The 27555-nt window shown below is 42.8% G+C and overlaps 1 protein-coding gene across 1 annotated transcript in view; it reads left to right on the forward strand.

The window, feature by feature from the left end:
• Positions 1-27555, forward strand: part of fbxl2 (F-box and leucine-rich repeat protein 2) — a 142717-nt gene that overhangs the window by 25448 nt on the left and 89714 nt on the right. Inside the window, exons 4-7 of the mRNA XM_052023033.1 lie at positions 4905-4979; positions 9920-10014; positions 20191-20259; positions 20339-20434. Coding sequence (XP_051878993.1) covers positions 4905-4979; positions 9920-10014; positions 20191-20259; positions 20339-20434 — 335 coding nt within the window. The remainder of the gene's footprint in view (positions 1-4904; positions 4980-9919; positions 10015-20190; positions 20260-20338; positions 20435-27555) is intronic.

The raw sequence follows: 27555 nt of genomic DNA on the forward strand, positions 1-27555 counted from the left end.
CCTGCCTGCCAGTGGAGGTGGTGGAATTGGATACAACCATATATTTAAGATGCATTTAGATAGACAATTAAACCAGGCAAGGCGTAGAAGGATATGATCCTATTGTGGGCAAATGAGATTTGTGTAAATGGGCAAAAAGTCATGTGGGTTGAAGGGCTCATTTCTATGTTGTACAACTCTATGATATTATGAAGATAGATTAGGGAGTCAGCATGGCTTTGTGTGGGGCAAGTCATGTCAAACTAACTTGACTGAATTTTTCAAGAAGATGATGAAGCTGACTGATGAAAGTAGAGTTGTGGATGTTGTCTACATGGATTTTAGTAAGGCGTTTGACAAGGTCCCTTATGATAGACTTGTCCAGAATATTAAGATGCTTGGGATCAATGGTGACTTGGCTGTTTGGGTTCAGAATTGGCTTGCCCATAGAAGCCTGAGGTAGTGGTCGATGGGACTTGCAGAGGTCCATGCTCGGACCTCTGCTGTTTATGATGTATATAAATGATGTGGATGGGTGGGTTAATAAGTTCGCAGACGATATGAAGATTTGTGATGTTGTGGATAGTGTAGAGGATTGCCAAAGGATATAGCAGGATATAGATCAGTTGCAGATATGGGTGGAGAAATAGCTGATGGAGTTTAATCTGGCCAAATGTGAGGTGTTGCAGTTTGGTAGATCAAATGTTAAGGGACAGTACACTGTTAATTACAAGACCCTTAACAGTGTTAATGTACAGGGGAAGCTTGGGGTCCAAGTCCATAGCTCCCTGAAAGTGGCCACACAGGTTGATAGGGTGGTAAAGAAGACATATGGCATGCTTGCCTTTTATTAGTTGAGGTATTGAGGTCAGGAGTCAGGAAGTTATGTTGCAGCTTTATAAAACCCTAGTTAGGCTGCATCTGGAGTATTGCATACAGTTCTGGTCGAGCTATTATTAGAAGGATGTGGAGGCTTTGGAGAGGGTTCAGCAAAGGCTTACCAGGATGCTGCATGGATTAGAGCAGTGGTTTTCAACCTTTTTCATGCTGCGGACCCCCAGAACATGTCCTTGTTAGATGGCGGACCCCCAAAGCCCACAAAATCAAACAATCGATAATTCATGCATACAACACTTACTGCACATAGGCCCTATTGAAATAGTGACTATTTCAATCATCGATAATTACCAGCGGTGTCTTTCAGTGTTCAGTTCAATGTGAAGGTTGTGCCTGTGTTGCACTGCAGAGTTTGTCCAAACGTGGTGGTATGTGCGACAAACATACGCTTCTGTTATCCTCAATATTCAGTCTTGATCTGTATTTGGTTTTCATGGCAGTGACTGCAGAAAATGCTATTTCGCACAAGTAAGTGGTGGCAAATGGTAACAGGACATTGATGGCTTTGCTGGACAGCAGTGGATACTCCTGAGAACATGCTATCCAGAACGACAACAGTGACATTTGGTTGAACTGCAAGCGCAAAGTCCTGTCAGATGACAGTTCAGCCAGTTCTTCTTGTTCACGTCCAGTTAAATCAGTAAGCATGCATTCAAACGGATTTCAAATCCAATCAAATGTGCTCATGTTATCGTTGCCGAAATACTCATGGAAATAATATGACAGTTATTGAATATGGTTCAAAACTGTGCTCGCGATGGCCTCTGTCTTAGTCTCATTCACTATCAGAAAGTCAGCTAGCAACGGAAACGTATCATAGACACCTTGCTCGCATCTTCCCTTCCAGATACGGAGCTTTTTCTGGAAGGCATTGATTTTGTCATGCGTTTTCAGAACGTTTGAGCCAGGTCCTTGCAATGATAGATTTAAACTATTCAAGATGTTGAAAATATCTGCAAGATAAGCTAATCTGGCAACCCATGTCTCATCTGTCAAGAACTGTGCCAATGATCTGTTATGCTCATTTAGAAAAATGAGCAGTTCATCTTGCAATTCATATACGCACTGCACAACGCGGCCTCATGACAGCCATCTGACTTCTGTATGTAGCAACAAATGCTTATGCTAGCTTCCATTTCACGGCATATGCTTTCAAACAAATGATGATTGAGTGGCCTGGCTTTGATAAAGTTAACGATTTTAATGCACGTGGAAAACACATCTGCAAGATTTTCATCCATATCCTTTGCAGCCAAAGCCTCACGGTGAATCATGCAGTGGGTTGCTGCTACATATGGAGCTACTTCTTTCACTCATGCGACTAGACCTGACTTCCGTCCCATCATTGCGGCAGCACCATCCGTGCATACTCCAATACATTGTGTCCATGCCAATGCCGATTGTACAAAAAAAGTGTCAAGCACACGGAAAAGTTCTTCACTGGTTGTACGCCCTGGGAGCGCCTTGCAAAACAAAAAGTGTTCCAAAGCCTCTCCTTCCCAGCAATATCGAACATAAACCAACAACTGCGCAGCACTGGCAACATCAGTACTTTCGTCAAGCTGAATCGCAAATCTGACTTGCTGAAGACGTGCTATCAGCTGGCTCTGTATATCTTCTGCCATATTGCCAATTCTTCTGCTTACTGTGTTATCAGACAGTGGAATGGCTTTCAGTTTTTGACTGGACTCTTCTCAAATTGTGTGAGGCTTTCTGGAATGTGCTATTCGTAAATCTACCAAATATGATGCGTGAAGAGCCTTCTCATTTACAGTGGCGCAGGCTGTCATTTTCGCCTTTCTGCTTGAGGTACAGCTCTTTTTGCTGCTCAAAATGTTCCTTTGGCTTACTGGCAATATCTGGATGCACTGTTGTTAAATGGCGCTTCAATTTCGCTGGTTTCATTGCATCGTTGGACAGTTTGCAAACACACAACACAGAGAGGTTGGTCCGCATTTGTCCCCACGGCGATGAAGCCATATGAAATGTATTCTGGATCGTACTTCCGTTGTTTTCATTTCCGGTCACCCTTATCCCCTTCGTCATCAGAATCTTCTGGTTTCTGGTCAGCTTTTCTCTTCAGAAATTTCTCCATACTCAGCAATACACGCTGGACAGCTTAATTACTATTACTGATAAGCAAAATTATCAAAACTAATCTAAAATTTACACGCTTGTGCACTTTTCGTTTAACAGTGATGTCACAATGGCATAAATGCACGGTAAGTAAACAATATTATTAAGGCACACCAACAACATCACTCAGTCTCACTAACACTACAATGCACAACAGAATAGTAGTGAGTAGTGAACACTACTGACTACTCTGACTACACAAATCGAATATTAAGTGGCAGCTTACCAGAAGGGAACACCGTCTAAGTCTCTAAGATTGTCACCCATAACAGATAGAATAGATATGGCCGATTTTCTGAATAGTGGAAAACTGGAGCAAGCAAATAAGCTATGTCTTTGTAACAGGTCGCTTTTCCATTTTTTTTCTTGGCTTGCTCGCGGACCCCCTGGTAACCCACCGTGGACCCCAGGTTGAAAACCTCTGGATTATAGGGTATGTGCTATAAGGAGAGGTTGGACAAACTAGGGTTTTTTCCTCTGGAGTGGTGGAGGCTGAGGGGAGACTTGAGAGAAGTTTATAAGGTTATGAGAGGCATAGACAGAGTAGACAGCAGGTTTTTCTTATCCCAGGGTTGAAATGTCTAATACCAGAGGGCATGCATTTAAGGTGAGGGGGTTGTTCAAAGGAGATGTGTAGGGCAAGTCTTTTGCACAGAGAGTGGTGGGTACCTGGAATGTGCTGCCAAGGGTGGTAGTGGAGGCAAATACATTAGAGGCATTTAAGAGGCTCTTAGATTGGCACATGGATGTGCAGAATATGGGTGGGGGTGGATATGGACATTCTGTAGGCAGAAGGGATTAGTTTAGTTAGGCATTTAATTACTGGTTTAATTAGTTGGGCACAACATTGTGGGCCAAAGGGCCTGTTCCTGTGCTGTACTGTTCTATGTTCTCAATGTTCCTTACAAAAAAAACTGCAAGAAATTTCTACCGTTTGCTCTCTGGCACATGGTTTGCTCTCTGGCGCATGGTTTGCTCTCTGGCACATGGGACTTAATGTTGAAAATTTCACTTGTGCCTAGGTACTGGAATTTTATAGCTTTTTGAATTTTTATTGTTGTAAAAAAGAGCATTGTATTTGCCTTGAACTTGTGGAACTACTATTCCTAGAATGCACCACCATAACCCACATTACCCTGGACCACTAATATCAAAACATAGAATTCCAGCTCCAATGGAGGAATTTGGGAAAAATAATGTTTGAATCATAAGAATTGTAGTGTTTACAGTACTCCAAATGGAGCTCCATTACTTGGTGTTCAACAACCCAAATTTACAGATATCTTCCTTGAAAGGAGATTGAAAAGATCACAATGAAAGAATTTTTTGTGTAGTATAAAGACTTTAAAACAAAAATTGTTTCTTTCCCCACACCTCCTCTGAGTGACATTTGAGGTATTCATGATGACCTTGAACAAGGTCCTTGCCCTGAAACTTTGACAGTGTTTCTCTATCCGTTGCTGCTTGACCTGCTGAAAGCTTCCAACACTTTGCAGATGAAATACGAAACAATTTTATTTACTCCAATTAATAAATAAGCTACTTGGCTAGCAAGGCCTCAATTATGACAGATAGTTGAACTATAATGACAAGAAAACATCTCCTTGGATAGTGATATACCAACAGCTTCAAGAACATGAGTGTAATCACAGATTGAAGAAAATTGAGGAAGGAGAAAGTCAGAATATAAATATTAACATTAAAGAAATATTTAAATCCTCTGTTTGAATAAGCAAACATCAGTAATGAGGGATAAAATCCCACCTTCAGTTTGGGCATATATAATGTGCATGATCATGGTACATCAAATGCTCAGATGCCAATGAAATCGCTTATTTTGATTTCAGTACAATCCTGAGAAGGATACATTAGTTGCTCTTCTTATTATACAGGCATGGAATATCCTGGCATTGGATGGCAGCAACTGGCAGAGGATTGATTTATTTAATTTTCAGACTGATATAGAGGTAAGGAACAAAATATTTATTGTTTTGTTAAATGTACTACAACAGCATTCAAGATGATTACATTTGAAATACATGCATAACATCTTTTTCTTAACATTTTCTTAAACTTATTGAATGCTATGTTCCTTCAACTTTTTACATCTAAATGTGTTTAAATCTATGTTCTTTCACAGTGAATTCTGCAGCTTTATAATATGTTCCTTAGTCTTTAGAACATTGTTTTCCATACAATAACACCAAGCAGTCAAAATTTTGTGGTTTTAGTGTCATCTTATTCATACGCCTTATCTTGGTGGAGGTCATTTGATTCAATTATCATCTGTATAAACTGGCACTGGTTTTTAAAAAAAGTCTTTTTGTTAGCGACACCTGCAGTATTTTTTGTTTGTTTTGCAACATTTCTGCGAGTGAATCTCTTCTTGAAAGATGGGCCTGTTGTTGGAGTTACTATAGACTTTATCTCCCAGACCCTTGCATAGTCACCCTGCATTCACTTTCTTTTTCCCAGCCCCAACCCCTTCCCTCCCCTGAGAAGCAGAAATTACAGATCATAGTGATACAGCATGGAAACAGGCCCTTTGGCCCAACTAATCTATGCTGACCAAGATGCCCCATCCAAGCTAGTCCCATTTGCCAGCATTTGGCCCATAACCTTCTAAACATTTCCAATACCTGTCCAACTGTCTTCTCAATGTTGTTATTGTAAAAGGTGAGAAAGAAAGCAGGTGAATATCCCTTTTAAGTGTAATACCAGGAAACTCAGTCACATAATGACTGCCTACTTGTACTGAAACCATTGTGACTTAACTCGTGTTCTGTCAGAAACCTGTTGCTGTAATGCAGTGACAATTCATCTGGGCGGTGACTTTTCTGAAAGTGTCAACCTCGTACAATACATAAATGAATATTTCCGTATTTTTTAGTTGTGCCTGGGACGTAGGCCTGTATTTACTGCTCCTCTCTAATTGCCCTCTTGACAGTGTTGGTGATCCATTTCCTTGAACAGCTGCAGTGCTGGAGGTGCTCCAACAGGACTGCTGGGTAGAGAATGTTGGAATTTTGACATGGGGCCTATGAAAAATGATACACTTAGTTGAAGGTGGTGATATTTCCTTGTATCTTCTGCTATTGTAGAGACCTATGGTTTTGGAGGTGGTATTGAAGTAGCTTTGGCAAACTTCCCCATTGTGTTTTTGGGGATGGTATACAGTGCACCAACGATTTATTCATAGATTCATGGAGTTATACAGCATGGAAGCAGGCCCTTCAGCCCAACTTGTCCATACCAACCAAGGTGCCTACCCGAGTGAGTACCACGTGCCTGTGTTTGGCCCATATTCCTTTTAAACTTTACCTCCTCCAAGATGGTGCCAGAGCATGGCAACTCTCTGTGAGCTGTCCCCAGTAGATTCTCTCATTACATCATTGTAATCATTCTACTCTTAAATCTCAATTCTGTGGCTTTAACACTATTTGTGGCATTCTGTTTGCTTTCTACCATCTCACTTACTTGTGTATGGCCTGGATGGTACACAAAAGCTTTTCACTGTATCTTGGTGCATGTGACAAAAATAAACCAAACCAATATTCATGCACATGTCCAAGTGTCTTTTAAACGTTGTAATTGTACCTGCCTGTACCACCACCTCTGACAGCTTGTTCCATTTACCAAGCACCCACTGTGTGGAAAAACTTGTCCCTCAGAGCACTTTTAAATCTTTCCCTTCTCACCTCAAACCCATACCCTTTAGGTTTAGACTCCCATACCCTGGGGAAAAAAGCTGCAGCTAGCTATCCGCCTCATAATTTTTTAAACATTATTATACAAGGTCACCCCTCAGTACCCTTAACTCCGGGGAAAACTTCAAGCTCTTCCAATCTTGTTACTTAAGCTCTCCAGTCTACGCAACATTCCTATGAATCTTTTCTGCATTCTCTCTAACTTAATTAATATCTTTTATATGTAGTCAATCTGTCAGTATCAACTACATCCCCAATTTGGTGCCACTTGTGCATTTTCAGATTCTACCTCTGCTTTCCACTTGCACAAGCAAATCACAAATTTAGAGAAAATGGGCATAGCCTCACTTCCCACATTCTAGTCTGATTAAAACCTCTCAAACTTAACTCTCTTCTGCTTTGTAGTTAGCTGTCCATCTTGCTGCTTCTACTCACTTCCATACCCTCTAACTTAATTACAAGATTAATGGCAGGACTCTTAGCAGTGTGGAGGAACAGAAGGATCTTGGGGTCCACATCCATAGATCCCTCAAGGTTGCCTTGCAGGTTGATAGGGTTGTTAAGAAGGCGTATGGTGTGTTGGCCTTCATTAGTTGGGATATTGAGTTCAAGAGCCGCGAGGTGATGTTGCAGCTCTATAGAACTCTGCTTAGACCACACTTGGAGTATTATATTCAGTTCTGGTCGCCTCATTATAGGAAGGATGTGGAAGCTTTAGAGTGGGTGCAGAGGAGAATTACCAGGATGCTGCCTGGATTGGAGAGCATGTCCTATGAGGATAGGTTGAGTGAGCTCGGGCTTTTCTCTTTGGAGAGGAGGAGGGTGAGTGGTAACTTGATAGAGGTGTACAAGATGATAAGAGGCATAGATCGAGTGGACAGTTAAAGACTTTTTCCCAGGGTGAAAATGGCTCACACGAGGTGGGGGGGCATAATTTTAAGGTGATTGGAGGAAGGTATAAGGGGGATATCAGAGGTATGTTTTCTTTTAAACAAGGTAGTGGGTGCATGGAACGCACTGCAGGCAGAGGTTGTGGGGGCAGATACACTAGGGATATTTAAGAGACTCTTGGATAGCCACATGAATGACACAAAAATGGAGGGCTATGTGGGAGGGAAGGGTTAGATAGATCTTAGAGCAAGATAAAATGTCAGCACAACATCGTGGACTGAAGGGCCTGTACTGTCTGTAATGTTCTGAGTCCTCAAATCACAAATGGCTTTCTCTGTTATTTAGTATATCCAGACAAACTGTTTAATTGGTACCCCTATCCACCACACTAAACAATTGCTTCAATCGTATAACACGAAAAGGTGTATAAATTCCCAGGGTCTGACCAGGTGTATCCTGGTACATTGTGGGAAGCAATTGCAAGGTGGGAGGGGAGGGAGTCATTGCTGGGGCTCCGGCAGTGAGTTTTGCATCTTTTAATAGGTAGGTGAGATTCTGGAAAACTGGAGGATGGCTATTGCTGTGCCTTTATTTAAGAAGGGTTGCAGGGACAAGCCAGGGATCTACAGGCTAGTGAGCCTTGCATCAGTATTGGGAATGTTGTTGGAATGGATTTTGAGGGACAGGATTTACTTGCATTTGGAAAGGCAAGGACTGATTAGGGGTAGTCAGTGTGGCTTTATTTATGGGAGATCACATCTCTCAAACTTGACTGAGTTTTTTTGAGGTGACCAAGAGAACTGATGAGGGCAGGGTGGCAGATGTCATCCACATGGATCTTACCAAGGCTTTTGATAAACTGGTAGGCTGGCCCAGAAGGATAGAATACATGGGATCCAGGATGAGATAGCAAATCTAGTACAAAATTGGCTTAGTGGCAGGAGGCAGAGGTTGGTGGTGGGGAGTTGCCTTTTAGATTGGGGATCTGTAACCAATGGTGTGCAGCAGGGATCGGTGCTGGGTCCTTTGTTGTTCATAATATATATTAATGATTTGGAAGAGAATCTAGGGGCACAATTAGCAAGTTTCCAGATGACACCAAATTGGTGGTACAGTGGACAGTGAAAAAGGTTGTCTAAAGTTAAAACAGGATATTGATTAACTGGGAAAGGTGGGTAACGGAATGGCAGATGGAATTTAAAACGGACAAGTGCAAAGTGATGCATTTTGGCAAGTTAAACTGGGGCAGGATACGCACAGTGAATTGCAGAGCCCTGTGGAGTCTTGTTGAACTGGGATCTAGGGGTACAATTATATACTTCCCTGAAAGTGGTGACACAAGTAGACAGGCTGATGAAGGCAGCATATGGCATGCTTGCCTTCATCAGTTGAGGCACTGAGTATAGGAGGTGGGATGTCATTTTACAAGTTATTGGGTTAGGCTGCGCTAGGAATATTGTGTGTGGTTCTGATTGCCACTCCAGAAGAAAGATGTGATTAAGTCTACCATAATAATACTGCAACTGAGAGATTATTATCTATCAGGGCAGAGTTTATCCTCTAGAAAAGAGGTTAAAGGGTGACCAATAGAAACATTGGATAGTGCATCACTGGATGCAGATTTTGGGGGCCAGTGATTTTTTTTCATGGAGCTGTCTGGTTTGGAGTACTTGTGCTTGCTCTGTCCACTCTCCTGGGCTCATTTGTGTGCTCCTGCTCTGTTATTTAAAATTGCAAAATTAATTCTTCCACCACTCTCAGGCAATGCAATGAACTACTGTTTTTTTTTATTTCTCTATGCTATTCATCTGGTTCTTTTGCCAGTCACTTAAAATCAATGTTCTCTCTTTCTCTTCAGCAATTTAGTTATTAGATCATTTATTTCTTTTGCTTAGACATGGTCTTTCTGCTCCAAGAACAAATTCACCTTCCATAGAAGTCTTCCTCTTCAAAACCTCCTTGCTGCAAGATGTGGTATCTGGAACTGTCCAGCTGGGGCAGATTTAGCATTTCATGCAGCTTTAACATACTATTCTCTAATGCCTATATAAAGCTCAGAGTTTTGTATTATTTATTAACTGTATTGCTATCCTGCCTTACCTCCTTCAGAGAAATGGTTGTGCACCCTCATGTGTTCCAGAATTTTTGGAAGCATTGAAACTGACCAGGTCTCTCTCAATCAAACATGACAACTCCTTAACCATTGACTTACTAAAATTTCGTGGAATTGTATCTATTTTTGCATCCATACAAGTTTTTTAGCACAGAAGTATTTAAATATAAACTATACTTTTGGCCTCTGACCATAGGGTCGTGTTGTGGAAAACATCTCTAAACGTTGTGGTGGATTTCTGCGACAACTTAGCCTACGCGGATGCCTCAGCATTGGTGATGCTTCTCTGAAGTAAGTGAATTGTTGTTGAATGGGGTGATTTTAATGCTTTGAAAGTATTCATAAGTAAATCTTGCTGAATTATTTTAATGTGACACTAGAACTTTGAGTCAATGAAATTTTTTTTTGAATACTTCTTGTGGAATGGGAAAAACTTTCCTTAGTAACCTACTTTTGGCTAAAATTCAAAGACAGACAAAATGTGATGCCCTGGCTGTGACATCATGAGGCATTGCTTCCCCACTTTTTTTGACAGTTGGGGGGGGCGGGGGGTGGAAGCAGATGTGGGACTACACATTGTTTTTACACACAATTTAAATTTGACAAATGTGAAGACTGTTATAAGACTTGAATAGTCTCGTAGTACGATAAGATAGACTCTCGACCTCTCAATCTACCTTGTTATGGCCTTGCACCTTATTGTCTGCCCACATTGCACTTTCTCTGTAACTAACACTTCATTCTGCATTCTGTTATTGCTTTCCCTTGTACTACCTCAATGCATTGTTGTAATGAGATGATCCATATGGATGGCATGCAAAAAAAAGTTATTCACTGTACCTTGGGGCATAGCAATAATAAACCAATTTACCATTATGTAATGTTAATCGGGGAACTGTAGAGGAAAAATTTCTAGAAGATTGTAAACTTATTGTCAGGGATGAATGTACAGTGGCTCACAAAGCTGCCATTGTGCATTAGACTGAACATTGCAAGATTTTAGACACAATAAATTAATGGGAGGAGTTACTTTAGTGCTAGCTGGAGACATTGACAAATGGTACCAGTAATTTCATGAGGTACTAAAGCAGATGAATTGAAAGCCTGTATTAAAGCATCATATTTGGGAAATGTTAAACTATTACACTTAAGCCAATAGAAGATGAGATTTCCTTATTAGTCACATGTACATCGAAATGCATCTTTTGGGGGCAGCCAACATAGCATGCACACAACTTCCTAATCCGTACGTCTTTGGAATGTGGGAGGAAACCGGAGCACCCGGAGGAAACCTACACAGACACGGGAGAACGTACAAACTCCTAACAGACAGCGGCTGGAATTGAACCTGGGTCACTGACGCTGTAATAGCTTTATGCTAACAGCTACACTAGAGCGCAGGTGACAGGTGATCCACCTGCGAGAGAGTTTGCTTCGAGTTTACTTAAGAGATGGGGAAATTAAACATGATGATTTGGCAGAATTGATTTTGATGAAAAACTTGGGTTGAATTGTTATATCACCTCGTGATCTGATACAAGCTGTTTTTCCAAATGTTGCACAATGCTATTTGAATTATGGTTGCATGAAAGAGCAATTTTAGCACCACCTTTAGAGGCTTGGAGATGTGAGACTGCAGATGCTCAAATCTGGAGTAAAAAAAAATGAGCAGCTGGATGAATTCAGTGGGTCAGACAGCATCTGGGGGGGTGGGGGGAAATGGACAGTTGATGTTTAAGGTTGAGACCTTCATCTGGACTGAAAGCATAGAAGGGAGGTAGCCAGTACAATGGTGAGGGGGAGGAGTGGGGTGAGACCTGGCAAGTGATAGAGGGATCCAGGTGAGAAGGAGTTGATTGGGGGAGGGAAGAGTGGAGATAGTGACAGAGGCTGGGAGGAAATAAGTGGAGATGACAAAGGGCTTCAGATCATGGAGTGTATTCGGAAAGGAAGGTGAAGAGTGGAACCAAATAAGGGAGGGGTGGTGGGCAGATGGAAATGATGGGGGTGGGAGGGGATAGGGTACCCACTGGGAGAAATGTGTGAGTAATGGGCATCTGGAGTAGGTGGGGGTGGAAAAGATGCTGGGGGGTGGTACTCTGGTTTCCTCCCACATTCCAAAGATGTACGGGTTAGGAAGTTGTGGGCATGCTATGTTGGCGGCAGAAGCGTGGCGACACTTGCGGGCTGCCCCCAGAACACTACGCAAAAGATATATGTCACTGTGTGTTTCAATGTACATGTGACTAATAAAGATATCTTGTCTTATTGGAAAGAAGGGTGTGCATGAGAAGACCTGGGTAGATCAGAAGGAGAGAAAGGGGCAGCAGGTTACCTGAAATTAGAAAATCCAATGTTTATGCTGTTGGGCTGTAGATTACCCACACAGGATATGAGGTGCTGTTCTTCTAGTTTGTGTTTGGCTCCACCTAACAGTGGAGGAGGCTGAGGATAGACAGGTTGGTGTGGAAATGGGAAGGTAAATTAAAATGGCTTGCAACTCTGAAGTCCAGATGGCCAAGAAGCTTCCCAGCTGACCTGTACAATGTAAATCTTTTGACAGCGTGACTGATATTGATGAGGCTATGCATTTTATGATTTAATTTTAAGCTCTGTCACCACTTGGTATTCCATTACATAACCTTGAACTAAAAGAGAGAGCTTCAGTCATGCTGCTCAGAAATTTGGATCTACCAATGCTGTGCAATGGCACAAAATTATCAGTTCAAAAGTTATTACCACATGTAGTTGAGGCTACAGTAATATCTGGTAGTGTTGCTGGGGAAAATATCTTTATCCCTCTGATCTAAATTTCAAATCTAATGACTTCAGTTCCCTGTTCAACTTGGTTTTGCTACGAGCATTAACAAGCTGCAAGGACAATCAGTAAAAGTTGTTGGCCTTTTTCTTTAAACTCAATGCTTTTTGCATGGTCAACTGAACGTCGGTTGCTCCAGAGTTGGTGATAAAAATAATGTATTGTAGTGGTTGCTACCGTGAAATAAAACAAGACGCTAGTCGAAGGATTGTCAGACAAGAACTGGTTTATTTTCCCGCCTTGCGCGGGCCTTTTAAGGGAGATTGTTCCCGCCTAATGAAACCGGCAATGACGTAAGTACTACGTCACCAAGTCTTTCCCGCGTGCGGGTTCTCCCCGTTGCTCGGGAAAGACGAGGCCTGCTGCCATCTTGGGCCTCGTCGCTCCGATGCCGCGCGACCCGACTGCCAAGCCGGTTCGCCTGACTGGACGGTGAGTTGCTACACAACCAACCCCCCCCCCCCCCCCCCCCCCCCCCCCCCCCCAGAACCGGCAATACAGTCCCCAAGGTCCGTGGGCTGTGCCAGCCGCCGCTTAGGGGGTTGGCCTCTGCGTCGTGGCGTTGAAACCTCGACCGGTTGTTGCAGATCTAAATGGGCTGGTTTGAGGCGGTCCGTCGTGAAAACCTGTTCCCTGCCCCCAATGTCCAAAATAAAGGTGGATCCATTATTCCTTATGACTCGGAACGGTCCCTCATATGGTCGTTGCAACGGCGCCCGAGGTGTGCCCCTGTGAACAAAAACAAACTTAGTCTCGTAGTTCTTTGGGCTGGCAGGATAGGGCTTGACTGTGCTGCGAGGTGGGAATCGGGGCCAAGTTGCCAAGCTTCTTGCGCAGTCTTTGTAGGACTGTTGGGGGTTGTTCCCCTTGGTCTCGAAGGGCAGGTATGAAATCCTCTGGGACAACTAGGGGCGCCCCGTACACAAGCTCAGCTGACGAAGCGCGGAGGTCTTCTTTGGGGGCAGTGCGTATGCCGAGCAGGACCCAAGGCAGCTCGTCAACCCACTTAGGACCCTTCAGGCGGGCCATCAAGGCTGATTTCAGATGGTGGTGAAAACGTTCCACCAACTCGTTTGATTGAGGATGGTAGGTCGTGGTGGTGTGCAGCTGCGTCCCTGGCAGGTTCGCTAATGCAGCCCAGAGACTGGAAGTGAATTGGGTGCCTCTGTCTGAAGTGATGTGGGCCGGAACACCAAAACGTGAGACCCAAGTTGTGAGCAGCGCCCGGGTGCAGGAATCAGTCGTGATGTCAGTCAAGGGGGTCGCCTCTGGCCACCTCGTGAACCGGTCCACGATGGTAAGGAGGTACCAGGCTCCTCTTGAAACCGGCAGAGGGCCCACGAGGTCGACGTGTATGTGGTCGAACCTCCTACGGGTAGGCTCGAACTGCTGTGGCGGGACTTTGGTGTGTCGTTGGATTTTCGATGTCTGGCAGTGCGGACAAGTCCTGGCCCACTCACTGACCTGTTTGCGCAGGCCATGCCAGACAAACTTGCTGGTGACCAGTCGGACAGTTGATCTGATGGACGGGTGCGCCAACCCATGTACCGAGTCGAAAACGCATCTCCGCCAAGCTGCAGGGACTGTAGGGCGGGGCTGACCTGTCGCGATGTCGCAAAGTAGGGTGTGCTGACCTCGACCAGCCAAGAAATCTCGGAGCTGCAGGCCCGAGACTGCGGTTCTGTAGCTGGGCAGCTCGTCATCGGCTTGCTGTGCGTCAGCTAGGGCTGTGTTGTCGACACCCAAGGACAGGTTGTGGATGGTCGGTCTGGAAAGTGCATCAGTGACGACATTATCCTTTCCGGAGACATGGTGGACATCTGTTGTGAATTCGGAAATGTAGGATAAATGTCTCTGCTGACGAGCTGACCAGGGATCAGAGACTTTGGAGAAGGCAAAGGACAAAGGCTTATGATCGGTGAAAGCGGTGAAAGGCCTGCCTTCTAGAAAGTATCGGAAATGCCGGACCGCCAGATACAGCGCTAGAAGTTCCCGATCAAACGGGCGGTCTAAGGTGCTTGCTGAAAAATGCCAAGGGTTGCCAACGGCCTTCGATTAGCTGTTCCAGTACCCCACCCACCGCGGTGTTGGACGCGTCCACCGTGAGGGCAGTTGGGACGTCTGTCCTGGGGTGTACAAGCATCGTGGCGTCTGCCAGGGCGTCTTTGGCCTTAATGAAGGCAGCCACAGCCTCATCATTCCAGCTGATGTCCTTGCCCTTACCAGCCATCAGCGAGAACAGAGGGCGCATGATACGGGCTGCTGCAGGGATGAACCGATGGTAAAAGTTGACCATCCCAAGGAATTTCTGTAGGCCTTTGACCGTGTCGGGGCGGGCAAAATGGCGGATAGCGTCTACCTTGGCGGGTAGGGGTGTTGCCCCGTCGCTGGTGATTTTGTGGCCGAGGAAATCGATAGAGGCAAGTCCGAATTGGCACTTAGACGGGTTGATTGTGAGGCTGAAATCGCGGAGATGGGAATACAGCTGACGGAGGTGGGAAAGGTGTTCTTGGCGGTTACAGCTGGCGATCAGTATGTCATCTAAGTAAATGAACACAAAGTCCAGGTCTCGGCCTACCGCGTCCATCAGCCGCTGGAAGGTCTGTGCAGCGTTCTTGAGGCCGAACAGCATTCGGAGGAATTCGAACAGGCCGAATGGGGTGATAATCACAGTTTTGGGGACGTCATCCAGATGGACTGGGATTTGGTGGTATCCCCAAACGAGGTCCACTTTGGAAAAGATGCGGGCCCCGTGTAAGTTCGCTGCAAAGTCCTGGATGTGAGGGATGGGATAGCGGTCCGGGGTGGTGGCGTCATTCAGCCTGCGGTAGTCGCCGCAGGGCCTCCACCCTCCGGTGGCCTTGGGGACCATGTGCAGGGGGGAGGCCCAGGGGCTGTCTGACCTGCGAACAATCCCCAGCTCCTCCATGTGACGGAACTCTTCCTTTGCCAGGCGGAGCTTGTCTGGAGGTAATCGTCGTGCTCGGGCATGAAGGGGTGGCCCTGTAGTAATGATGTGGTGTCGTACCCCGTGTTTAGGCCTAGAATTTGTAAACTGAGGTGCCAAAATTGATGGGAATTCGGCTAGGAGCTTGGTGAAATCGTCGCCAGAAAGGGAAATGGAATCCAGGCGCGTGGCTGGTAGGCTGATTTCTCCCAGGGGATAGGTCTGGAAAGTGCTAGAGTGGACTAACCGCTTCCCTCGCAGGTCGACTAACAGGTTGTGGGCCCAAAGGAAATTGGCTCCTAGGAGTGGTCGGGCGACGGTGGCAAGGGTAAAGGTCCAGGTAAAACGGCTGCCGCTGAATTGTAATTGAAGTGTACGGGTACCGAAAGACTGTATCGTTGTACCGTTGGTGGCATTGAGTACAGGACCTGGTGGCCTGTTACGAGTGTCGCGGCCGGTCGAGGGCAAAATACTGACCTCCGCTCCAGTATCAACGAGGAAACGCCGTCCAGATTTCTTGTCCTGAACGAATAGGAGGCTCTGTCGGCGGCCAGCCACCGTAGCCATCAGCGGCGGCTGGCCCTGGCATTTCCCTGAAAGTTGCAGGGTGGGCGGCATCGACGGGCCTCTGCGCCCCACCTCTGATGGTAGAAACACAGCTGGTCACCTGTATCGTCGTCTGTGTTCCTGGGGTGTGGCTGCTCGGTTGCTGGGACTGGACGAGGCAGGCGTTGGGCTCGCGGCCTGGTGATTTGGCCGACGGACGAACCGCTCTCGCGTTTGGCCTTTCACAGGACACCTGCCTGGGCGGCTACCTCACGGGGGTTGCTGAAGTCGGCGTCAGCTAACAACAGGTGGATGTCATCAGGGAGCTGTTCGAGGAAGGCCTGTTCGAACATCAGGCATGGCTTGTGTCCCTCGGCCAATGCCAGCATCTCATTCATTAGGGCGGATGGGAATCTGTCCCCTAGGCCATCCAAATGAAGCAGGCGGGCGGCGCGCTCGCGACGGGAGAGGCCGAAGGTCCGAATCAAAAGGTCTTTGAAAGCTGGGTACTTATCTTCCTCTGGAGGCGACTGGATGAAGTCTCCAACCTGGGCGGCTGTCTCTTGGTCCAGAGAGCTAACCACATGGTAGTACTTCGTGGAGTCGGAGGTGATCTGCTGAAGGTGGAATTGCGTTTCGGCCTGGTCAAACCAGACGCTTGGCCAAAGTGCCCAAAAGGTGGGCAGCTTGAGGGCCACTGCGTTGGCTGCTGTGTTGTCGTCCATTGCATGGGTCCAAAATCCGTTTGGACCGTCGGGGTCACCAATGTAGTGGTTGCTACCGCGAAATAAAACAAGGCGCTAGTCGAAGGATTGTCAAACAAGAACTGGTTTATTTTCCTGCCTTGCGCGGGCCTTTTAAGGGAGACTGTTCCCACCCAATGAAACCGGCAATGACGTAAGTACTACGTCATCAAGTCTTTCCTGCACGTGGGTTCTCCCCATCGCTCAGGAAAGACGAGGCCCGCCGCCATCTTGGGCCTCGTCGCTCCGATGCTGCGCGACCCGACTGCTGAGCCGGTTTGCCTGACTGGACGGTGAGTCGCTACAGTATACTTTTTTTGTATTGGATTCCAAAGCAAGAAATATAGTTCATTCTGAAGCAATTCAACATTGAAATCAAGTAAATTTACACACTGTGCACTGGTCCATACCTACTTAAAGATAACTATATTAAATGTAATTTTTGTAAACATTTTTATTTTCAGTGTGTTTTTATTTTAGTTGGTAACTAAAGTTGAACTTCATAATTTTAACCCACCAGTTATATTATTCATGGAATAATAAGTTTGTTGTATTGTGCAGGCGAGGTCATGTCTTACAAACTTGAGTTTTTTGAGGAAGTGACAGTGATGATTGGGGGGACAGCACAGGATGTTGTGCATGTGGACTTTGGTAAAGCTTTTGACAAGTTCCCTCATGGTAGGTTAATCCAAAAGATTAAGGCACATGGGATCTATGAAGATTTGGTAGATAGGATTCAAAATTGGCTTGGTCGTAGAAGTCAGAGGGTAGTGGTGGAGGGTTGTTATTCTGAATGGAGGTCTGTGACCTGTGGTGTTCTGCAGGGGTCAGTGCTGGGCCCTCTCTTTTTTTAGGAAATGATTTGCTACAAAAATGTAGGTGTGCTGATTAGTAAGTTTGAGATGACACAAAAATTGAGTTGTGAATGTTGTCAAAGGATTCAGCAGGATATGGACCGGTTGGAAAAGTGGGCAGAGAAATGGCAGATGGAGTTTAATCCAGGTAAGTGTGAGCTGTTGTACTTTGAGGAAGTGATGAATATGATTGATGCAAGAGGAATGTATACAGTAAATGGCAGGACCCTTGGGAGCATTGATGTACAGAGAGATCTAGGGGTGCAAGTCCATAGCTCATTGAAAGTGGTAAAGAAGATGTATGGCATACTTGCCTTAATTGGTTGGTGCATTGAGTATAAAACTCAGGAAATCGAGTTGTAGCTGTATAAAATTTTGGTCAGGCCACATTTGGAGTATTGTGTGCTGCTCTGCTTGCCACATTACAGGAAGGATGTGGCAGTTTTGGAGAGAGGGCTGAAGTGTTTCACCAGGGTGTTGCCTGGATTAGAGTATTAGCTACAAGGAGAGGTTGGACAGTATTTGATTGTTTTCTGCAGTGAGGGAGGCTGAGGCATGGCCTGATAGAAATCTATAAAATTATGAGAGGCATAAATAGAGTAAATAGTAAGTCTTTTCCACAGGGTGGAATTAGAGGGTCAATTACTAGAGGGTTTGGTTTTCAGGTGAGAAGGGGAGGGTTGAAAGGAGATGCGAGGCAAGTTTTTTTCCCCACAGAGTGGTAGGTGCCTGGAACGCTCTACCAGGGCAAGTGGTGGAAGCAGATGTGACAGCTACATTTAAAAGACATTTTATACAGACACATGAACAGGCAGGGAATGGAGGGATATAGACCATGTGCAGGTAGATGTGCAGTTTAAATAGGTATCATGGTCAGCACCAAGATTGCAGGGTGAAGGGCCTGTTCCTGTGCTGTATTGTTCTATGTTCTATAGATTTAATTTCATTTATAATAAAACCTGATTGCATGAAAATACAATGCAAACATCATGACTGCCAGCATAATAACCTGAGCAAGTAATAAACAAAACCATTGCTCTGGATCCACTACAACTTCAACTGGCAGATTGCTTTTTTAGTGATATACCTTCAACCAGCTGAAGCCTCCAGCACTCCTGAAATATTGTCTTAGTCATAATTTGTAACCAGTTTATGGTTCTTACGAGTTCTATCATTACTACCTCCTGAATTATTTCTTGAGCTTTAATCAACTAAAAGAAACCAAACCACAGATTACTCATCAGATTCTATTTATCACTTTTAACTCCAAGAAATTTCCACCTGAGTACTACTTGAGAATTTGCCTGTCTGCCATATTGGGAGCAAAATGAATTTCACTGGACTCTTCTCAGGGATGGCTGTATGAGAGAGGTTGAGTAGACTAGGTCTGCATTCTCAAGAGAATGCTAGGATGTCTCACTGAAACTTACAAAATTTAACATGCTGGATGCAGAGAGGATATTTCCCTTGGCTGAAGAGTCCAGACCTATTCACAGCCTCAGAATGAGTAGGCTATTGAGGACTGAGATAGCACACAGTGTTGAGTCTTTAGACTTCTCTTTCCTGGAGGGATGTGAAGGTTCAGTCATTGAGTTTGTTCAGGAATGATGTCGATAGGTCTTTGAATCTGAAGGGAATTGGGATGGTGTGGAAAGATATTGCTGAGATGGTAGCTTAGCCATGACCTTGATGATTGGTAGAGCACTCCTTAAGGGTCAAATGACCTATTATTGCTCTTATTTCTTGTCTCAAATTCTTCGGATTAATTTAGTCCCCAATCCCTACAATTTCTTGCCTTTTAAATAATCCTACCCTGCACAGGTGCACTCAGGTCAAATTGGAAGTCGGCAAAATATTGGAAATCTGAAAATAAACACGATGCTGAAAGCAGGTCAGGCAGCAGCTGAGGAGAGAGAAACAGACATTGTTTCAGGAGATCCATGAGCATTTATTGGAACTGAAAAGTTAGAAATGGACGATATTTTAAATTGTAGAGAAACTGAAGTGGGGTAGAGTGAATGAAAGGAAATGTCTATGATTGGGTAGACAGCAGGTGAGACTAAGTGGTATTGGTTTATTATTGATACATGTACTGAAAAGCTTTTGTTAGTGTGCCAACCAGACAGAATATTGCCATGCTAAGAGAGGGCAGTGAACGCTAGTGAATAACGAAAGGTGTATTTGGAGTGGGCTTTTCATTTTGGCATGTCTGCTGTTTTCTTGACTGGTAGTTCTGTTTGCATACTGCTACAATCAATCTTGTTGAATATTATTGTCAGACATACCCCAGTCAACAATGTAAGTAGTCTGTGTAATTAGCTGGTTATTATTTGTATCGAGCAGAACCTGTTATTTTTCCAGTGATTACATCTCACACTTTAATATGATGTACTGAAAAATTGATGTGGCTATATGTTGAGAGGGAAATGTGTTCATTATTTCCCATGAAATTAATATTTTTTGTTGTCAAAAAAATTGCAGAAACAATATTTTAACAGATAATTTATTTTCTGAATATCTATTTTGTAATTTGAACCTGCTGCTTATTTTTGCCTTTAGGACTTTTGCACAGAACTGTAAGAATATTGAAGACTTAAATCTCAATGGTTGCACAAAAATTAATGATAGGTAAGTAAAGTGTATCTAAATTTCATTTATTTGTTTTATTTGCAAGGTGAGTAACAATTTTGACTTTTCTTTGTTGCAGCACCTGTGTCAGCCTTAGTAAATTTTGCACTAAACTGAAAAACCTAGATCTCACATCTTGCGTATCTATAACAAACAACTCACTAAAGGCTTTGAGGTATGTAATGTTTGAGTTTCTTGGATTGTTTATGTATAATTTTTACTCACAAGGGGCACTGTTTCATTTAGTGTTAATGTGGAGAATAACAACTGTTTTCCCTGACTCATTGATTTTATAAATTTCCAATCTCTTTGATTTAAAATGAGGCAATATCTAGCTTGGATCTTTGAGGCTGGATGTTACAAACAAAGATGCAGTAAGAACTTCAATAAGTATACAAAGAAATTGCAAAGATCTATCATAATTTTATCTTTTTGGGGGTCGTGGGGGGAAGGTGGCCAAAAGAATGGAGGTATTTAATGGAAGTGACAATCCTGTAATGAAAATAATGGTGAACATATTGAATAGTTGATGCTTAATAACAAAACTACAAGAGCAATGTCAATAGATGTTATTTATGTTAGAGTTTGCTGGCTAAAGTTGAAGCTTATAGAATTGATGATGTTGAAGAATGTGGAATTGAGGGCAAATTATTGACTTCCCTATGAAATTGGCAGGGTTCAATTTGATTACACATCAGTATCTTCGGCCTGCAACTTGTCATTGTTCCTTGGAATTGAGGATGATGCCTGCCGGCTTCAGTGAGCCTTCAGGTGACTGAGGAGTTTGATTTTGGATGTACACTTTCACTGGCAGTAGGAGCATCTTACTGCCTGGGGGACTGGGATTTGCAGCTGTGGTTGGTCTTTCTCCACAGCAATCATTCTGCCTCAGCATCAAGTTGTTTATCCTTGAACTGGCATATGCCTTGATGAACCAGGTGGTGCCATGCTGAACAATAGTTAGCTGCTTGCCCCTCTGGTGTCAATGCCTTCTGCTTGAGGGCAGCCTTGAGCATGTCTTTGTACCATTTCTTCTGGCTGCCTTTTTTGAGCATTGGTCAACGTTGAGCTTGGAAAAGAGAACCTTACAAAGAAGACCAGTTCTTGAGCATCTAGATATGATAGTTTATATGCTGGAGCTTATTCCTCAAGTGCAAGGTTTTACTGGCAGTCACAGCTTCATGGAGGTCACTTGAGAAGGTCCTCCCATTTGAACCCCAGGATTTGACACAAAGCACTGCTGGTGGAAGCCCTCACTACCTAGTCAGTGGATGTTCCAGGTTTTGCTGCAATAGAAGAAGGAAGGCAGCACCACAACCCTGGAAACCAGGACCTTCATCACTTCTGTGGCCTCTATTTTTGAAGGTATGTTGTTACAGCTTGATGAATCTGGGCTTGCTTCATCAATGATAGCCTATTGGGAGAGGGCACTGCTAAAGTATGGAATGTGCTTCAAATCCATTCCATTCAGATGAAAAGCATGAGGATCATTCAGCTGACTGGTAGAGGCTATGCTCGTGAGCAGGTTGAGTCCCTCATATAAAGCAGAGACATGAGATTCTGCAGATGCTGGAATCTGGAGCAACATGCACAAAAAGTGCTGGAGGAACTCAGCAGCTCAAGCAGCATCTATGGAGAGAAATAAACAGTTGACGTTTTGGGTCAAGACCCTTCGTCAGGACTGGAAGGGAAGAGGGCAGAAGCCAGAATAAGAAGGTTGGGCGTCTCAGCTTCTTGCATTACCACCCCTCCCCCCATCCACTTACCTTCCCCCTATGACCTGGACTCGCCTATCACCTACCTGCGTGTGCTCCTCCCCCGACCACCTCATTCTAACTTTTGCCCTCTTCTTTCCAGTCCTGATGAAGGGTCTTGACCTGAAACAACATCGACTGTTTATTTCCCTCCATAGATGCTACCTGACCTGCTGAGCTCCTCCAGCACTTTGTGTGTGTTGCTCTCGTAATGCATTGTCTGCAAGTCCTGTACAAAGTAAGTCATCTACATACTGAAATTCATGAATGTCCCATTAATGAGTTTTGTTTTGACCTGGAAGTGACCAGGATTTAAAAAATGTTCCTGTTCAGTAGGTACTGGATACTGATGCCAGGTAGTAGATGGTCTCTGATGGAATGGGTGATGACAGTTGGGTAGACAGCGACCAAGTTTGATGCAACCTTGTTGACTCCAGTCTCGGATTTTCCACTCGGGACAATGGTGGTCGTGTTGTTGTGCAGAAGTCTTAGCTTGGTGCAATTACTTGACGTGATCATAAACAGCATTAATAATAGAGAATACCATGTATCAAAGATGAGTGGCATTGTAAGCTGTGTGGGTGAAAGTATAAAACACAAATATAGATTGAGCAAAAGGCTAGACTGTGGCAAATAGATTTCAATGTAGGCAAATATGAGGGCATCCACCTTTTGACCTAAAAACTGACAATTGTGCTTTATAAATGGTTAAAAGCTAAGTACAATGGTGGTCCAAAGAATGTGGATCCATTATGGGAAGGCACTGAAAATATTCAACAAAGCTAATGGAATTCTGGCCTTTGTATTCCAAAACCATTAATATAAAAGTATAGAAATTATGCAAGTTATTCACAGCTCTTTTTAGACCACCGGAGTAGTACTTTCTGCAGTTCTGGGTTCTACATTAGGAAGATTATATTGCTCAGAGAAGGGAGTAGGATGTGGATTTAGCAGAATGGTACCCAGACTCTTTAAGGATAAATTACAAGGAAAAGTTTACACAAGTAGAGTTGTATACACTGAAAGGTCTAAAGGGTGATCTGATTTGAAATTTTCTAGGTAGGGGATCTTGTCTCAAATGGACAGTAGTTATAGCTACTTATTGTTTTAAACTTCTCTACAAGTCCTGGACAGAAATAGAGCCCGGCCATTCAGAAATTTTGAAACACTTCTAAGTGTATTAGTTGCCCTTCTACAAGTAAAGCTTGGAGAAATGGCCCTTTATGGTTGGTCAACTGTTAATTTTAAAAATGAAATTGATAAACTTTTGGTAACTAGTTGTATTGAGAGAGATATGTGCTGTTGGGTTGCTGATCAGTCATCTTGTTGAGTGGAAAAATTAAAAATTCTGATTATAATACAGTAATATTCAGATGTCAGATATAGTAATATTATTCAGACAAAAGTAGATAAATTTGCTTTCAGTAATCCCTGTTCGTTCATTTTGTCCTTCTCAGTATAATTTTATTTTCACCTCTCTTCCCCTCCCTTTTCTTTCTTCTCCACACCTGCACCTATTTTTAAAAAGCGAATGGCTAAAATTGAGCATTTATCATACTTTGAACTTGTTCAATGATAATGGCGTGTATTACATTGTATTACCTCGAATAGTTCGAAGTGTGGAGTCATCAGTTAGTTAAGGTAACAAACTAGGCAGAGTTATTTTTCTTATAAGCCTTGTATCACTTTTGGCTTGCATCTGCTGTGGCTAAAATTCATTGTGCCACTATGGTTTTATAGAGGTGTCCAATGTTTTGAATTTGACCTGAGTTGAATAATTATTTATTCAGTTCTTTATTTTGAATTTTTTTGGAGATCCTGAGCCTAGATCTACCAAAAATTATTTTTTTTACACACTTCGGTCTCCAATAGTTTCCACCCATTTTGCTCTCTCTCTCTCTCGCATCCTTATTCTGTTCTGGTTCTTGTGTTTGCAAACATAGGAAGGAAGCCAGAGAACCACGCAGCAACATCAAAGCTTGATTTGGAGACAGCAGCCTTGGCAGGTTAAAACTTGGGGTTGGATGGTTGCTGAGAAAAGAAATACCAAAGGTACTGTGTTCAGGGTGTAACCTTTTTTTGGCAGTGGTCTGTTGTGTTTAAACTTAGCACTGCTGTCTCACCTTATCCAGGGCCTGCGTTGGTTTTCTTCTGTTTCAAGTACAGCATTGCTTATAGCATTTGTCCCTGGAAAAAACTTACTTGTGAAAACAGCTGTTCTCCAAGTGAATGCTGCAGATAACAACCAAGGGACACAGTACTGCCTGCTGTCACAGTGGAACCTACTTGAGGGATTTGTCATACTGCAAGTTAGGTTTGGAAGAGTGGAGTACTATTGGCTCTGCACTCTTTGTCCTCCGAGCTAGAAATATAACCTAATTACTTTTATTCATACTTCTATTCCCAAATTGGCTATTGATTTGTGATTCTTCGGACAGGAGTTGTGAGGCAACCCACTTGAAATCATGAAATGGTCCAAACTTGGGCAATGAGTTTGGACACAAGGCAATGTGTCTTACGAGTGAAGGGTAAAATGTAATCAGCAAATGGAGAGCCAATTTGCAAGCAGTGTGATTAACGGATATGTTTTTGCATTATATCTACAAATAAATCAACAAAAGACATTTAATAGGAAAGTCTGATTTGATTTAATCCAAAATTGGCTAACCTCTTGGTCAGTGTGGAAGGGTCAATAATTTGACTTTAAGATGGAGCTTGTATTGTGTTCATTTTTTTTTAAAGTCCTAGAACAACAAATTGCTTTCCTTTCTGTAAATATCCTATGATATCACGTTGACAGATTTGAACATTTTATTTAATACTAATGAAGCTGATAAATGATGGTTGTATAGTTTATTTTAATGTTTTCCCATAACTGCATAATTTTAAAACCATAATGAGCATGTCTTTTACATAATTAAATGCTGGCATTTAAAGTGCCCATTAATCATCTTTGTCCACAAGCTCTTGTTTCAGTATTCGATAGTTGGCCTTTGATTTTGATGCAGTAAACAATTGTCTGCAGACTCATCAATTTTTTATTCTATTCAAATTAATGAAAAACTTTGACATCAACTAGTAAATTTAGACTTTTCTAATCATGTGTTTAACCACCTCTGAAGAAAAGGTAGTCATGAAGCTTAGCTGATAAGGGGGCTTTTTATCCTTTATGGGCATGTTGCTCTGAAGATAAATGAGTATTTAAAATTGTGACTTTATTGTATAAACTATTTTTGTATACTAGGCATACATACAAACTCTACTGTAGATCTTTAATAACAGATTGATTAGACTACCCTCCATTATTGAAAGGATTTGGTGTAGCTCATGGGGTGTATTGAAACTTTTTGATATCCATAATGAACTGCCAGTTTTCTCTTAGTACCTAGAGTGATTTCTCCCAAAGACATTTTTCATTCCTAATGTCACTGTGTTGTCAGTCTTTTGGTTTGCTTAACATATTACAGCTCATTTTATTAGCCATCACAATACCACCAGCAATTTCAAGTCTGTTCTAGTTGGATGAATATTGCTGCAAAATGCTTGATACTTAATACCAATCAGAGCAAAGCAGTCCACTTGATTGTCACCCATCCACAATCCCAAAACATTAATTCCACTGGAACACCTTTACTGCAGAGTGCATCATCTATAATGTGCAAATGCTGCATTGATACCTCCAAACTTACAATTGCTACCACTCAAAGAACAGCAGGTACTTGGACACACCAGTACCTCCCTAGGGATACATCATCCTAGTTTGGAAATGTATTGATGATCCTTCAAAGCTAGATGGTAATCTAGAAATCCTCTATCTGGCAACACTGAGTACTTCTACCACAAAGGCTGCAGCAGTTTCAGGATGCTGTTCACTACAATCTTCTTGAAGTCAATTAGGAATGCATTAATTGCTGGTCTTTGTCTTGTTTTTTTTGCAGGATTGATATTTAAAACTTAGAAATATACTTTGTCTTTGGTAGATAATTACTATATGAGCTTGAGTAGTTGATGAATGCTCAGCATCCCAGGTATGAATAAAAGAATGCCAATGAACTTTGCCTCTGAAACTACCACTGTGCACTATTAAATGGCATTCGCCTAATTCACTGGAAAATTATCCCCTGGTTCTGGATGAGATGCTACCATAATAGAAGTGGATATTGGAAAGTGAAAAAATCCAAAAGTTTGGGCAACATTGGTGAAGAAAGAAACATTTAAAGTTTCAGATCAATGATGTGATGAAAGATCATTGATTAGAAGCATTGACTCTTTATCTCACCCACAGAAATTGTGTTCACTTGTGTTTAATTACTTGTGCAATTATAAAAGTATAAATGTACTTTTTTAAAATGTGTAATGCATGCTTTGTGTTCTTAAGAATTTGAGAAGCAGGAGTAAGTTAGCCAGCCCCTCAAGCCTATGCTGCCGATTGATAAACATTGATTGGTCCAAAGTGGCCTTAACACAACTTGCCTACTCTCCTAATTCCCTTTGATTCACTGACTACTTTGTTACTAAATTTTTAAAAAATGTAAAGCAATGAACATAGTCAGTTTGGAGCCTGCAAAGTTCATCAATTAGACTTTGACTCAGGACAGAATGACCCATGTTTTGTTTTCAATGGTGGCATCTATGCAAAGTTATTTCGGAGCTTTTGAGCATAGAATTGTTTGCATTGGGAAGCTGATACAGTTCGGTTCCCTTGATAGTGCATCAGTATTCAGAGGGTCTTCAACCAATCTAAAGAAAGAATGTTTGTGTCTAAAGAATGTTTAAAGCTGTAAGCTTGAGGTTGGATTGGCTAGATGCATGAAAAATGGGAGGGATATAAGAACTTTGGATGTTCCCCTGAAAGGGGGCAATTTTTTCTATCTTTTTAGGATGTGTTGTGAGTGTTGCTAGGCAGGCCAATATTTATTGATTGACCTGTTGGTATCCAGTTAGTTTAATACATTTGTGTAACCTGATGGGCCAAAAAGGTGATTTAAGAAATTGTGTGGAATAACATGCTGATCTCTGTGGATAAGGGTGGTGCTATTCCTTGTACATTTACAAATTAAAACTGCAATAGATGACAATTGAAGAAGTTTGTGATCATTACCTCATAATTAGAATGAAATTGTCAGTACAGCAAAGTTTCATAAATCTGATCATTCTCTTTCTGAAGTCATGTTCTAAGATTTCAATTATTTAATGGTTCTTATTTATCCATTTAAATCTTGTCATTTCTGACTATTAGTCCAGTTGTTAATCAGATTCCTCCCTTCCCCAATCTGAGATTTGTTTCCTGCAAAGGTTATTGAAGTGAGTTTGCTGCCACCTAATTTATCTGGAAATGGTAAGTTTGTAGCATCTGCCATCTTCACTAAACAACAGCCAGCCCCAGTTCTTTCTATTTTGAGATGGTAGCTGAATTAAATGGTCTTCACCGTAAAGGACACAAATAATATCCAATTCCCGATTTATACTTTCTGGGAAGGGAGGGAGGAACTTGGGGGTGACAGTTACAATCATCAGGAAAATGACACTGAGCAAATTGTTG

Source organism: Pristis pectinata, chromosome 9 (genome assembly GCF_009764475.1).
Source record: "Pristis pectinata isolate sPriPec2 chromosome 9, sPriPec2.1.pri, whole genome shotgun sequence".
Classification (NCBI taxonomy): Eukaryota; Metazoa; Chordata; class Chondrichthyes; order Rhinopristiformes; family Pristidae; genus Pristis; species Pristis pectinata.